Below are 14789 nucleotides of genomic sequence, written 5' to 3' on the forward strand. Positions count from 1 at the left end.
CTTAAAATAATGTAGACAATTCTATGAAAATGAGAAGGTTTAGTGTGACTCCAATGCACTCACCCAGAGTGTACCACTTAATCTCAAACCTGCCTTCACTGAACAGCTGCATGGTACCCACCAAGTAGCTAAGTAGGGTTTCCTAGACTTGAACAATTGTCACAAACATATAGTAGTGTTAAGTATAATTTTAACTACTCACTTATCTCCTCATCATCCAAGAATGCAGAAGTCTTACTCTACTTGAAATCCAGCAAGACTTTTGATATGCATTGTTTTGATGTTAGCGTCTATTCACACAGCCAACTCTTGATGGCATGTTGGTAAGAGGCTATTGGGCTAATAATATGGATATTTGAAACTTTACCTTAAAGTTTCACATTAACCAGTAACTTCAGTCTCCTTTCCTGTACTGTCTGGGAGTGAAAAAGGTAATGGTTTTGAGTTATCTCTTTCCCTCTTCACCTTTTGAGAAGGATGCTAATGATAAGTAAAATAATCCAGAGTTATGTAATTAAACCTCTATTGGTAGGAAAGAAACGATGGAATATGCAGATTGATTAACCAACCCCTGAATCATCAAGAGTTGACTGAACTACACAATCTCATCATCCTTGGAGATAAATAGTGTTTCTGTGTGTATGTATGCAGAAAGGGTATCTATGGTACTTCCAACCACATTTGCCATTTCTCTCTCCAACAATTTGTGCTTCAGTGAATACTGTTCTATAATGTTATGTAATTTTCCTATGTAGGGTGAACCAGGGCTGCCTGGGCTTCCTGGACTTCCGGGGATAAAGGTAAATACTCAATCTGCAGTCATGGTGTAATAGGACTTGAAAATGGAAAAGGTCCCTAAGTGAAGGACAGAAAGAAAAACAAAAAAACAAAACAAGTCAACAACAACAACAAGGTGGTGCTGTCTTTCTGATTCCTTCTTGTGTTTTTAATTGATTTATCTTTTAAAAGTAGAATATCAAACATGGCCTCTGTAGAAATTTATGTTCTCTGGACTTCATATACAGCCTAGCCAAATAGGTATCCCTGAAGGAAAATGCAAATACCACTCCATTTGAAGTCAGCATTTTTTTAAGGTCTAGAATTTCATTTTGACTTCAGATTTTGATTTCAATAAAAAATCTTGTCAGATTTGGGCTAGAAAAAAAGACTTAATCCTAGAATTGATATTTAGACAAATGTATTCACAAAGGGTTTTCTCCCTACAATGTTCACTTACTGTCTATAATCTCCATCAAGAACCTTAGTATTTAAATATTTTTCATAAATATTTTACATACTAGGAAATCATCTCTACATTGAATTTCCATTTATTTGGTCTCTGGGAGAAGTTATTTAAGATTAATTTGAAATTATTTTACTAAGAGGACAGAACTAATATCAGGTCTTTTAGTTGGGAGCTAAGAAGACACCTAGTTTCTCCTTTCTTAAATATAGAATTCATTTGTGCTTTCAGAACTATATTTTATTTTTAGTTCCTTCTTATATCTGTCCTATGGCTAATGCAATAATCCTTGAGAAAAACAATCTCCTTTAAGTAATTCTTAAACTGTTTTTGAACTTTAAGAATCACTTAACAGTTTGTTTTTATATAGGCTAATTGTTCAAAACAGAACATGCATGAAATCATTTAAGATACACCAAATGTATATGTATCTTTCCAAGATATCAAGATTCAATATTCCTTCTGAAATTTATAGGTTTCTCTAAAAGTGGCTATTATTATTATTTTTGGTAGACAGCACACCAATATGACTTTTCCCTAGTGCTTAACTACTCATAGCACTATGGAGAAAGATACAAAGTGCTTTATGATAGTGATGAGAATAGATTTATTATTGATGATTTTCAAATCTCATAGAGTTCATATCAATTTCTATTGTGCATTCTATAAAACATATTTCAGAATCTGGGTGAAAGCTCCTAGGCAGAATGTGCTGCATGAAACAAAATAATTGTAGAATAAATGTCTTAAAGTATTGAGTTACCTGGAGAATATATGATAACCTCATGAATTTCAAATATAAATTACTTTATTATGCTATATAAAATATATAAACAGTAGAATTAAATCAATGTGACTTTCAGCTTTGTCTTCTTGGATAGTGTTCAGAATTCTGATTTGTTTCTCATCTTTTTTTTAGTAGTGCTTGTTATTTTGTCTATTATAGAAGTTTAGCTATTTTCCTCTTTGATTCCTTAGTGGAAGGAAAAAATATTCTTATGACAATAACTTCCTGAACTATCTGAATGTCAAGCAATTATAATCTCCAAATGCATCTTGATATTCAGCAAAGAAAAATGCACAAAAATAACTTACATTTAGGCAATTTAGAATTGAGTTGTGTCAATCTTTAGATTTTCTATGGGTACAGGTAACTTTTGTATATAGATATATGCATACATACATATATAGATAGATAGAAAGATAGATGGATGGATGAATAGATAGATAGAAATACAAAAATATATAGATATACATATAATTAATTTATAAGGTCAGAAATTTGAAAGGAAGTTTTTGAAACTGACATTTAGGGATGGTTAAAAGAAAAGCTGGTAGATTTATGTGAAAGGAATATAAACTGTGTGGTATATTGTGGAAGAACAGAATACTATGACTACATTAACTTCAGCAGCTGCTCAAAAAAACAGCAGGATTTCTAAAAAATTGACAAATAACCACCCTGACAGAGAGCTCAGGCAGTAGGAAAGCTCACTTAAGTGAATTTCATTCTCTTTTTCCTCTATTTTCCTGTCTTAGGTTTGGGGGGTTGTTTTTTTCACAGGATTTAAGGAAAGTACACTTCTCCTGTTCTTTTCCATATAACTGTCAGTTACTAATTTCTATCATTTTATTATAATATCATAAAGTCAAGTTCTTATCATTTTTTAAAATAATTTCATGTACTCTAGGTTCAGACCAATTCAGCGAGCATTTGAACATTGGTGGTCCAGTAACTGTGAAATAATACCATTTCATACTTTCTCAGGTTGGGGAGTGGCTAAGCCTGTTTCCTCTAAGAAAAAAATGTCCTTGTATCCCAATTTCATAGGAATTTGCTGGTTTGCTTGGTAGCCCAAACCAAAATAAGCACTTTTTTTTGATTCCTTCACTTCCCTATTTAGCTTTATCTAGAGAGGCTTCTACTCTTAGTACTTGGAAATACCTATTAGTAACTATATTGTCTTCCTCTACTACAGTTTGCCTTTTCTCTCTATTTCAAGATATAGTAGTTTGGAAGTCATTTAAGTGGTAGATACTAACTCTAAGAAATTAATGGATTTCAACATCTGTAAATGTCAGTTGGGAAGCCTATAACTTATATGGCAGTTTGATGGCTTAGTGGATAGAGTGATGGACCAGGAGTCAAGAAGATCCAAGTTCACATCCTGCTGTGTGAGACTTTGGACAAGTCATTTAACCTTTGCTCAGGAGGCAGCTAGATAGCTCGGTGGATAGAACACTGTTGATATGGTTTCTTTAGGATATGCTTTTTTCCCTTCAGTTTATCATGTTTTTGCCCAAATGTTGCAGGGAGTAATTATGAAATACTACAATAAACCAAAATATATAGAATTGGGCATGTTAGGTAGCTCTCTGGAGAATTTAGGAAAGGAATGGATAAGAGTCCCACAGAATTAGAAAATGTTGGATTGGTTGAACTCTCTCAGAGGGGAGGATATACTCACATCAATGGACTAACAGATTTATTTGAGGATCTGCCAAGTATAGATAGTCTGGATTTCAAGTTTTATGTGATCTCTTTAAGATAAAACCACTATGTCAAAAATTGAGGAATGGGTAGCAGCCAAAAGATTTGCTTCCTCATGTGAGTTTTTGTTTATGATTTGGAAATCCTTCCCGTTGCTATTCAATGTTCCTTCCCCCTTCATTATCCGCTGCTACAGAGAGAGCACAAATACCTTCCATCATTTCCAGGACATAGAGGAAATCAGCTACAGAAGCTTTGTTTCACCACCTGTTGCTGCTGTGGAATGATTGGAAACTTAATGAGTGTCTGATGCCATTCCAGTATGGTATTCAGGAAATGAGTAAAGCATCTAACACAGAAAACTGACTCATCTATGTATCATACTATGGAACAACTAAGAGCAAAAAGTGCAGAAGCATTAGGCACTCATTAGCACTGGGAATGTTACACTTCTATTACTCTTCATCTTTCCACTTATGTCTTGAAAAGCCCTCCTTGCTATGTGGAAGTCATTTGGAATTCGTGCTTCATGCATTCATGGTCCATAGAGTGTCCAAGGTTAAACTAGGTAATGAAATACTTACTTCTCACTGAATTTCCAGGCATTAGTTTAGCTTTCATATTCTTTCAGAATAATGTTGACTGGATAAAGTTGGTCGTTTTCAGCTTTCCAGAAGAGGAAAAAGCCTTTTTTTCCTTTCATTGTTGCAAAAAGAATTCAGAACTTAGAATCAAGATAAGAGCACGAACCATTTATTAAGTGCTTTCTATGTGGCAAGCACTATTTTCGGAACTGGAAACATGAAGACAAAAATGAAACAGATTTAGACCTGACTCCAACTCTCGTTGGGGGGTGTTGGCTAAGTCCCTTGACTTTTCTTTGTTTCAGTTTCTCATCTGCATGTTGGGGAAAATAATACATGTGACATTTTCTTTAATGGATTGAAAGTGTTTTTGCAAATCTAAAAGTGTTAGAAATATGAGATCCAATAAATAATGTTTTCTTTTATCTCCACATTCATTTTGCAAAAGGCAGATACAGTTCTCCCCTTTTCAATATATGTTCCTTTTCCTTTATCCCAGAATGTAGATGAATTCTTGCCCCCCCATCTTTCCTCATTTGGATCTCTTTAACCTTCCAGTTATCAACTCAACTTTCCAAACTTTTTTAACTTGCCAGTTATAAACTCAAAATAAGGGACTTACCCATTGAACTGATGGGTGAATTCAATAGTCTGTCTTTGGAATAGAGAACTCAACTACAATTCCCCATCTTCTCTCCCTGCCCGCTATTCCTTGTCCTATTATTTAAGGTCACATACATGCCCAGGGAGAGGATTGGGGAACATGATGATCTGGGCATCAGCAGTGGCAGTGACAGAATAAGGAGTCTGATTAAGTTGTATGGAAATTATTTCCCCTTCTTTGACAGGAAAAATAGTAGACCTGATATTACCTAAACTCTTGAAAATTTTTTATTGTCATCAAACACTAAGCTGCATAAACTATGAATTATCCACTAATGTGAATTTCCTTAAACAAATATAGCCAAATTTATAATGAAATAATGAAGAGTGAAATGAATAGCACCAAGAGATCATAAGGTACAATAATAGCAATATTGTTTTATTGTTTTAAGAATGACTAACTGCCATTTTGACCCAGCCTACCTATACCAAACTAATTATAAAGGACCTATGAAAGAAGATACTCTCTGCATCCAGAGAAAGAACTGATGAATAGCACTATATATAAAATGGGTTCCCACTTATACACACACATATATAAATACACACACACACACACACACACACAGATATTTAAATCTAATAGCACATCTAAGGTATCAGGGGGAAAGAAAAGAAAAAAATTATATGATAACTTTATATTATTTCTAAATATTTTATTTGTAACATATATTTATATTTAAAAGAAATAGCAAGTTGTACACAATAGATTTGCAGTTTCATGTGCAATCCATTTTTTCTATTCTACCATGTTATGGGAATGTTTGTTTTATTTCTTAAGTTCAGAATAAAATAAATAAAATTTAAAAAATAACCATAGATGACTATTTAATTTAAAATATTAAGAAAGATAAATGGAAGAGGCACATTATTTTACTGGAGATGAAGGAATAAAAGGACTGAAATGTCAAGTATTCTGATAAGTACTGGAGATACAAAATAAGACAGCCTCTGATCTTTATTTATTGGAGATAAATCATCTAAAAATTTTTAAAAGTTATTAAATATTAAAGAAACTATTGTTTCTTTTCTTAACTTTTATTAAAATGACTACTTTTTTTCAAAAATAAAAAAGACTTTGGCCTTTGGATTGAAAAAAATTCTGCATCTAGATCAATTCTAACAGGAGTGTAACAAACATGAGATATGTCTGATTCTGAACTTTTTGCTAGGAAATTATTCCTCACACTGAATCCAAAAGGAGAGAATCCCTTTTCCAGTCAACTAAAACACTGACTCTGCCATTCTTTGGGAATGAGTGATTCTCCATCACTTGTCAGAAATGTTATCTACAAAATCCCCTTACACTGCTATTTCTTTCACATCAGAAAACCAGAACATAGTGAGACTTTCAAAAAAAATGAAACAGGATGTAAAATAACTTCCTAAAAAGAAAACAGTACTCATTAAAAGGCTGGCATTTTGTTTCTGTTATCCATCATTAGCCTCCTTGCCTTGGACAAAGTCAATATAAGCAATTGAGTAATTCGAGAGTCCAATTAGGAAACTCATGCACCCAGAAATGAGAAATCTCACCAACCCTGATGAAAACCTCCAATAAATAAACTAGAACTGCTTTCATGATGTAATCCCATGAAGGAAAGAGCAGAAAACCATATTTTCTAGGTTCAAATAAGCCTTTGCTATGCAATTCATTTTTAACATTGCCACAAAAAAGATGTTTTAATATACAGTTAAACTTGATCCATAGGGAAATAAGCATTTTTTGGACAAATTTCACTCTCATTCTCTGCTGCACCTTCTCCCCCCTTCAATAATTTTACAAATCAATCATTACCTCTGAACTGGCTGCCTAGTGGTTCCTATTACAGCAAATGTTTTTACTGTAATCCTCCAAAGCAGGTATTGTGCTGACTTGAATCCTAATTAGCCTGTAAGGAAGAAGGATACTCCATGGTTCCTGCAATCAATGCCACATCACATTCATCAGAATTATTGTTGATGCTTTTAGCACCCTGGTAAACCAGCACCTCTCCCCCACTTCCAGTTTGCTGTACTATTGTTTTTGGAAAATGAAAATTGGATCTGTTTGGAAGCACTAAAGATCTCGGAAAACACAACCTCTGATTATAGGCTGCTATGTCAGAGGTTCCTTTAGACAGATTAAAAAAGTCATATATTGGGGGCCTTTCACTTTGAATGACTCATAAAATCAAAGTAGTGGTCATAAATGCAAAGTCAGAGAGTTCTCTGAGTGTGAGATCTGCTCATTTAGAACGATATTTCCAATTCATTTTTGCAGGTGGCCAATTCTAAAAGTGTTTGATGAGAACACCTGGTGAGCTGGTTCAGTGTGAAAGTGGGCTTATGGATCCCCAAAGCACTTGGTAGCTGCTTTCATTAACCAGAGGCATTTGCTCCTATTCCTTTAACTTCGCTAATGATCATACAGGGGTTCTTTAACCTTTTATGTGTCCTGGACCTCTTTGGCAACCTAGTGAATGAAGTCCCTGGATCCCTTCTCAGAATAATGTTTTCCAGTTCATAAATAAAGTAGGTCAGAGTACAAAGGAAACTATTTACATATTAGAAAAAAATTTACTTACCTCAGGTTAAGACCTTCTGGATTGCAAAAACAAACAAAAAAGATAATCCTGACTAGATGAACTTTTTTTTGGATAGACCTTGTCCTTTGACAAGTAAATCTAGCAAAGTCAAACTGAAAAACTACACAGTTGCTTCAAGGTCAGCTGGGGGATTACCTCAAGGTCAATCGCAATGAATAGCCTCTTGCTGGTTTTGGCTGTATATGAAGAAAATTAGTCAGTGCCTTATTATAGATTCTCAGAGCTTCATCAAACCTCTAGCAGTTATCCTTAGTTTCTTAAAGGTAATAGGAAGGACACATTCTCTGAATCAGTTCCCAGCTCTCTAATCATCTGTTTGACCTGTATCCCTCAGCTAAAAAAGCCTTGAGACTGCCAGTGACTTCCCAAGATGTTCGTCATGTATAGTCAGTAATTGCCAAGGAAGTCAAGAGAAAACTATTCCTTAGGGATCCTTCCTCCCTCTTCTCCAATTGAACTGGGAGTATAGACTTCAGCTTCTCTCCACTGATCTATTCCCTCTTGAAGTTTGCCTGCCTGACCCTTCTATGTGGGTAGTGCCATTTAAGGTCATAAAAGATAAAGCTTAAATCTTTGCTAAGATGTAGGCCAAGAAAAGAACTATTTTTAAATGATCAAGCTTGAATAGAAGTATCTAATAAGTTGTACAGCTTTTAATCCAGTAACTTTGGACACTCTGGAATGTCTTTTTTTATCCCTTTGGATGGCACAAAGCCAGGATGATTCTTTGAAAAAGGTAGTAATACTTTTTTTTAGGTTTTTGCACGGTAAATAGGGTTAAGTGGCTTGCCCAAGGCCACACAGCTAGGTAATTATTAAGTGCCTGAGGCAGGATTTGAACTCAGGTACTCCTGACTCCAAGGCCGGTGCTCTATTCACCATGCCACCTAGCAACCACTGTAGCAATACTTTTTGAAAAAATAACCTAACCTAGTTACCAAAAGGGCTAAAACTGACATCTTTTGAGGTAGGACTACTGTGGGCTAGGTAAAGTGTCTTCAGTCAGTATGATGAGTCCTTGAGAGCAGGGAAGCTGCCAGATTGCCTGGAAAGGGGGAGTGGGAGAATCAGCCGTAACAGTCAACTAGTATTTATTATACTAGTCAACTACATAATATTATATTACCATACTATTACTATTTAGTTTTCAAAAGGTATTGCTACCTTTTCAAAAAATCACCCTGGTTTTGTGTCATTCAAAGGGAAAAGTGTCCAAAATCACTGGGTTCAAAGCTGTATACTTATTAGTTACTTCTATTCAAGCATGATCATTTAAAAATAGTTCTTTTCTTGCCCTACATCTTAGCATCCATTGTGAGCCCACAAAGAAAAGCAAAAACATACCCTGCTCTAAAGTAATTCACAGTTTTATGGAAAAGATAACATTCCAAAAGCCAAGGAGAGAGAAGCTATAAAAAGATAAATTTCGGGAAGTCTTAGGGAGAAGGCACTAAGATTTAAGAGACCTGGGGAAGGCAAAAGGTAAGAAAAAGAATGGGGAGGAAGGAGGAAAGGAAAGAAAGAGATAAAGAGAACTATATATCTGTATGTGTGTTTCCCTCAAGATAATGCAAAACATATATGTGTGTGTGTGTGTATCTCTACATCTATCTCTATAGAGATAGATGTATTTGCAGATAGAGTTGCTATTCATGTGCCTTAGAGTGATTGCAAAAATCTATGTCTCTTCTCAAAAGGTGATCATGTGAAGAGAGTTCTTTGGTTTACTACAATAGCCTCTTCTTCTCAGAACTTCTCATTGTCCCTCTTCATATCCTAGGCTACCTATAGACCTTTTTCTAAGCATACTATAACTTAAGTTGTACTGGGCTTCCAACATGCTTCCCAAACATTCCTTCTGCCTACTTAGAGTTTTCCTTTAGCTTGCCACTGAGCAGCTCTCCATGCATCCCTTGGTTCCCCAACCTTCACATCTGACCTGAGTCTAAATCAGTGATAGGATTTAGAATAATGGAATATCAGATCTCTTCTCTTCCACTCCACTGATAAAACTTAATAGGAAACCTTAGGAAATGATAAAGGGATAATTCTTCCCACTGTGTAAGAAAGGAATATAGTTGTGCTTGGAGGTGAGACTTTTAAATAGTCAAGAAGTACTTGGGACTTTTGGTTGGCTGGTGAAGTCTTTTGCTTAAATGCTGTCTTCATTTGAGCATTGGCAGGACTTTACAATGGCAGAAGAATTCTTGGAGTTAGTATTTCATTGCTACATAATTATATTTTTAAAACCAATGAGCTACTGAACATTATGAGCTTCTTGAAACTCAACATAGCTCTTCATCCTTAATGTATAGAATTATGCTGACTTGACTAGAAAACACAATCCAAAGACCTAAGTTCTAACATGTTGAGAAGTTCATAGGTAGTATTAGTTTCATACCTTTAAATATATGCCAAAGTGAAATCTGAAATTGAGTCTGAAGACAGCCTTCTTTAGATAGAACCAGGCCAACCTGGGATCATTCCTGCCTCTGACACATGCTGTCTTTATAACCCTGGGCAAATCACTTCTCATCTCAGCAATACCAGGCAATGCTCTTAAAGTTCTAAGTTATAGAGGAGGAGGTTCCTCATAAATACCTCCCTGTCTCAATGAAATCATATATGCAGCTTTTTCTAAAATGCAATAAAATTGATTTCTAGAGATGTTAATGCAAGGTGATCCTATATCTAGCAATCAAACCATAATCCCAAGAGGGTCACAAAGATTCAAGTACAACTGAAATGACTCAACAACAGCAAAAGTCATTTGTTTTACTGAAGTTCATTTGTGGCCAAAAAAAAATTAATCCAAATCATTCAGTGACATCACAGTAAACATCATTAACGTTGTTCTAAATTCCACTTTCTGTGATATTTATTACAGAAAAAAATCTAACTTTGCTATTCTTTTGTCCTCATCCCCTTGTGACCTCTGGCTGACCAGTTAAGATTTGTCTTCTCTCACCCATCCAAATAATGGTGGCCTTAGCCATGCATAACTGATTAAGATTAGACTCTTGGTTTTCATCCAACTATTTATTTTTTATTCCTTTTCACACATCACTGGCAGACCTAATCTGGCTGGATTCCCAATTGACTTTGTTATCCAGGTGCTGGGCACAATAACACAAAACCAAAGCAAAATTGTTATCTGCCACTGATAAGGGTGAAGATAGGAAAGAAGAGGAGAAAAAAGTCAACAGCTTGATTTACATGAAGGGATTATGACAGGAAGGCTAAAGATTGAACATATTGAGAAATTATTTGTATTATTCTTATCTCTGGATAAAGTTCTTCCTTGATGTCACTATTTTCATAACATATTTCTATATTACATTTCTATAACTGCTAAGGGCTTTTTGTCTTCTCCCATCTCTGCCTAGAAATCAAAATTTTACCATTTTAATTATTTTGCAGAAAGTTTGGGTCTATTTCTCCTTTCTACTATAAAGCAGCTATTTAATAATTCAAACTGATTTCCTTTTCCGAGTAATCATTTGTTTGTTTTCCTCCATAGGCATAGCAACCTCTTTCATTCATAGATCCTAAAATCCCAGGTAACTTAGTCCAGCAAGAGTCTGCTTCCTGCCCAAGAAGAGTCCACCAAAGAACATTGTTTTGGAATCACTGTCTCTTGTTTTTCCTGACCCACTGTTTCCCTTCCAACCCCCTCAAAATGTGGCTGCAATATGATGCCCCTCCTACTTCCATCTGTTATTTCTTTCCTGACTGTCAGAGTGATTATACAATCTTGAGTAATCCTGGGAGTTTCAGAAAACATTAGAGATACTTTGCATCATCCTATAGGTCTTAGCTGTAAGAGTGACATATTGGAAGCATCCTCAAGCCAGCAGGCAGAAAAGAGATAAGAATTAGAGTCTATGCTCTGATAGTCTAATTCCAAAGGTGGATCTAATTTTTTAAAATTCCTTCAGGATCTCTTTAAGCATCTTATTTTCTTTCCATTCTATGTGGAAGATCTCAACATCTAGAGGGGTGGGAATGGTGATGAAGCACAGTTTTGACTTACTGGCAGCTAAAAGCCCAAAGGATGGACCCCTGAACTTGGAGTCAAGATACCTTAGTTCAAATCTGGCCACAGATACTTCCTAGCTAATGTGATCCATGACAAATCACTCAGTCATTGCCTGCCTCAGTTTCCTCACCTGAAAATGAGTATAGTCCTAGCAACTACCGTCCAGGGTTGTTGGGAGAATCTAATGAGATAATATCTATAAAGTTCCTGGCATCTAGTATATACTTGCTAAATGTGTATTAACTTGCTACTGAAACAGCAGGAGAGTACCAGATTTAGAGTAAGAAAAGCTAGGTGCAAACCTTGCCTCTATCTCTCACTACCTGTGTGACTTTAGGCAAGATACTTCCCATCTCTGGATCTCAGTTTTCTCATCTATAAAATGAAAGTGTTGTATTAATTGACCTCTGAGGTCCATTAGAGCTTAGAATCAATGATCCTAAGATTCTTTACCACTCTAGGTATCACTTTCCTCATCTGTTAAATAAAGGGTATTGAACTCTAAAGCTATAATCCTATAACCTCACCCTTAATAGATGACTACAGTCATGCAGCATGTATTGACCTCAAAATATAGTGCCAGAGCACTGAAACAAGCCCAAAGAGTCAACTTGTCTGACATCAAGTTCCATGGAGGGGCCAAAATGGAACACTCAGCCCCAACCTCAAACATCTAGGAATATGCAGTGGAGATGGTAACAGCAGGAAGCTCAAACAATTTGAGTTTTGCAACCTCATTTCCCTAGCTTTATAGAGACATTGTTGCATCTCCTTAGAAAAGGGGGGGAAAAAAGCAAATTAACCATCTCTGATGTATCAATGACGACCAAGAACTATTTCAGATTAGATGGAGTGATTCATGTACTCAAGATAGCTCTGTAATCTTTGATCTAATTCTGGAATGGGGATCAGAAGATAATTCTGATTTCTAGTTTTATCATGACTATCCTCAGACAAATGGCTAAAATTCAATTAAATTCAATTTCCTTATCTGTAAAATGGGTATAACCATTATTCTCTACCTAGTTATCACACCAGGAAATTATTGGGATGCTATCTGTGAAGCTATTTGAGACCTCTGAGGGGAAAAAATAAATCCAAATTGATTTTTTCCTGAAGTTAAACTCTCTTTTTTTTTCCTTTGACTAGCTGAAAGTTGAAATAAATATTTATGAGAAGCTGGTAGTGGGTTTGGGTTTGGTTTTTTTTTTTGGATGGAGGGGAATTGGTGAAAAATGTAAACTCTTTCTCATGATGTCATGTTGACAATGAACTAATCATTCTTACAGAAAACTTAAAATGCTGTTTGAAATACTGGGATTGCCAAGCATTTTTATTACCATGAACTCAGAAGATTTCTCTATCAGTTTCTGGTTTCTAATCACTTTATGGTTTATGAGGATTAAAAATTTAGATCCTATAAACTGTTTCTAGTCAGCAATAACACAAGCCCTGAAGTTTTGCATCCCGAGATGGAATGCTTTCTCTTCCTAGTAACATGACCACTAACCAAAATAAATAATGTGTGTTTGTGCATCATTTATTCCTATCCCTTCTCTTTCACTGTTATGCCCTTTCTGGTCCTTCTGTATGCTTTGCACTCTTACTGGTATGCTAACCAATCAGAGAACTTATTTCTCTTTAGAGAGATGAAGTCTGACTTATCTATAAAATGTCAGTATTTTAAAAAAAAAAACTTGTATTTTTTAATTGTTAGCTTGTCATTTAAAGAGACACTGAGATAGTTTTGAGGGAGAGCTTATTTGTTTTTGTGGACAGGAGCATTTTTATTAATCAACAAAGGTTATTCTAACAACCGTAAATTATAAATTTGTGGTTAACATTTTTTTTTGCCTGAAATTTGGATCTCTTCCTTTGTATTTCTGAAGTACTAGAAGTTCAGAACCCTTTTTTTGTTAAACACACCTGAGGAAGTTATCAACTCTGATTCACCTATTCATGGGTAAAGGTGCAGAGAGAGAGAAGAAGTAGAAATGTTCATGAGAAGTCCTCTAAAGCATCATTCCCCTCTTTTTCTAATAAAACAGTGCCAAGGGAAGTAAGTAGGGAATGGTATCTCCAGAGAAAGAATCGACAGATTTGGAATGTAGATCAAAGCATATGTTTTCTTTCCTTTTTTGTTTGGTCATGTTTCACAACATGACTAATGTGGAGATATGTTTTGCATGACTGCACATGTACAATCTACGTAAAATTGCTTTCCTTCTCAGTGTAAGGGGGAATAAAAAAGGATAAGGAGAATTTGGAACTCAACATTTTAAAAATGAATATAAAAATGTTTTTTACAGGTAACTGGGGGAAAATAAAATATTAAATCATTGGAAAATAAAAATGGGGAATAGAACCTTTGGAGACAAGCACTAATGTATAAGACATGTCTATCTTTACATGATTCATTCAAATGTAATAGAAAGGTACTAAAAGAAAAATCCTTAGTCAAATATATTAGATTTTTGCTAGGAAAATAATAAGATACCTCTTAACAAATAGAACAGAAGAGTTAGTGATTTCTCAGTTATCTTTTCTTCCTCTTTTTTCATCTAAATTCTATGAAGATTTTCTCCAAATATGTGTGATGATAAAGGCCCTCCTTGATTAATTTTGTCAGTCAGTTGCTGGATCTCAGTTGGAAATAAGTGGATGATAGAGAAGGATAGTGGGTGGAAAGAATTACATTAAAAGAAAACCAATTTTGTTTTAATTACTTGCTGACAAATGAATAATACTCTGATATGCCCATCTTTTTTTAAGGGAGAGCCAGGTTTCATTGGTCCACAGGGAGAACCAGGGTTACCAGGGTTACCTGGAACAAAGGTAAGTAGACTCTTATTACTTTGACTTCTGTTAGGAGGTTGGGGAAGGTTCCAGAAGGAGGTGTTAAAAAAATGATTCACAGGATAGTGGAATAAACAAGATAATGTCCCTTACCCCTTCCAGTTACATAAATAACTCTGTAATCCAATGGCCAGGAGGAAGGAGTGAATTTTTCAGGCACCTCACTAGCTTTAGTAGAGAATTGTTATAACTCAGCCTCATCATTGTGACTCCTTTAGAATCAGAGGTTAGAAATATTCTTTTCATAGATTCCATAAGCAGCTGGTACCAGAAAGAGAGAGACACTTTGAAGAGCAGAAAGTTTCTTTAATATACCATGATTTGT

General features: G+C 35.3%; 1 protein-coding gene across 1 annotated transcript in view; it reads left to right on the plus strand.

Moving 5' to 3' along the window:
* Positions 1–14789, plus strand: part of COL25A1 (collagen type XXV alpha 1 chain) — a 551557-nt gene that overhangs the window by 470567 nt on the left and 66201 nt on the right. The window contains exons 18-19 of the mRNA XM_074228733.1: positions 756–800; positions 14381–14443. Coding sequence (XP_074084834.1) covers positions 756–800; positions 14381–14443 — 108 coding nt within the window. The remainder of the gene's footprint in view (positions 1–755; positions 801–14380; positions 14444–14789) is intronic.

This window comes from Macrotis lagotis, chromosome 3, assembly GCF_037893015.1.
Source record: "Macrotis lagotis isolate mMagLag1 chromosome 3, bilby.v1.9.chrom.fasta, whole genome shotgun sequence".
In the NCBI taxonomy this organism is placed as follows: domain Eukaryota; kingdom Metazoa; phylum Chordata; class Mammalia; order Peramelemorphia; family Peramelidae; genus Macrotis; species Macrotis lagotis.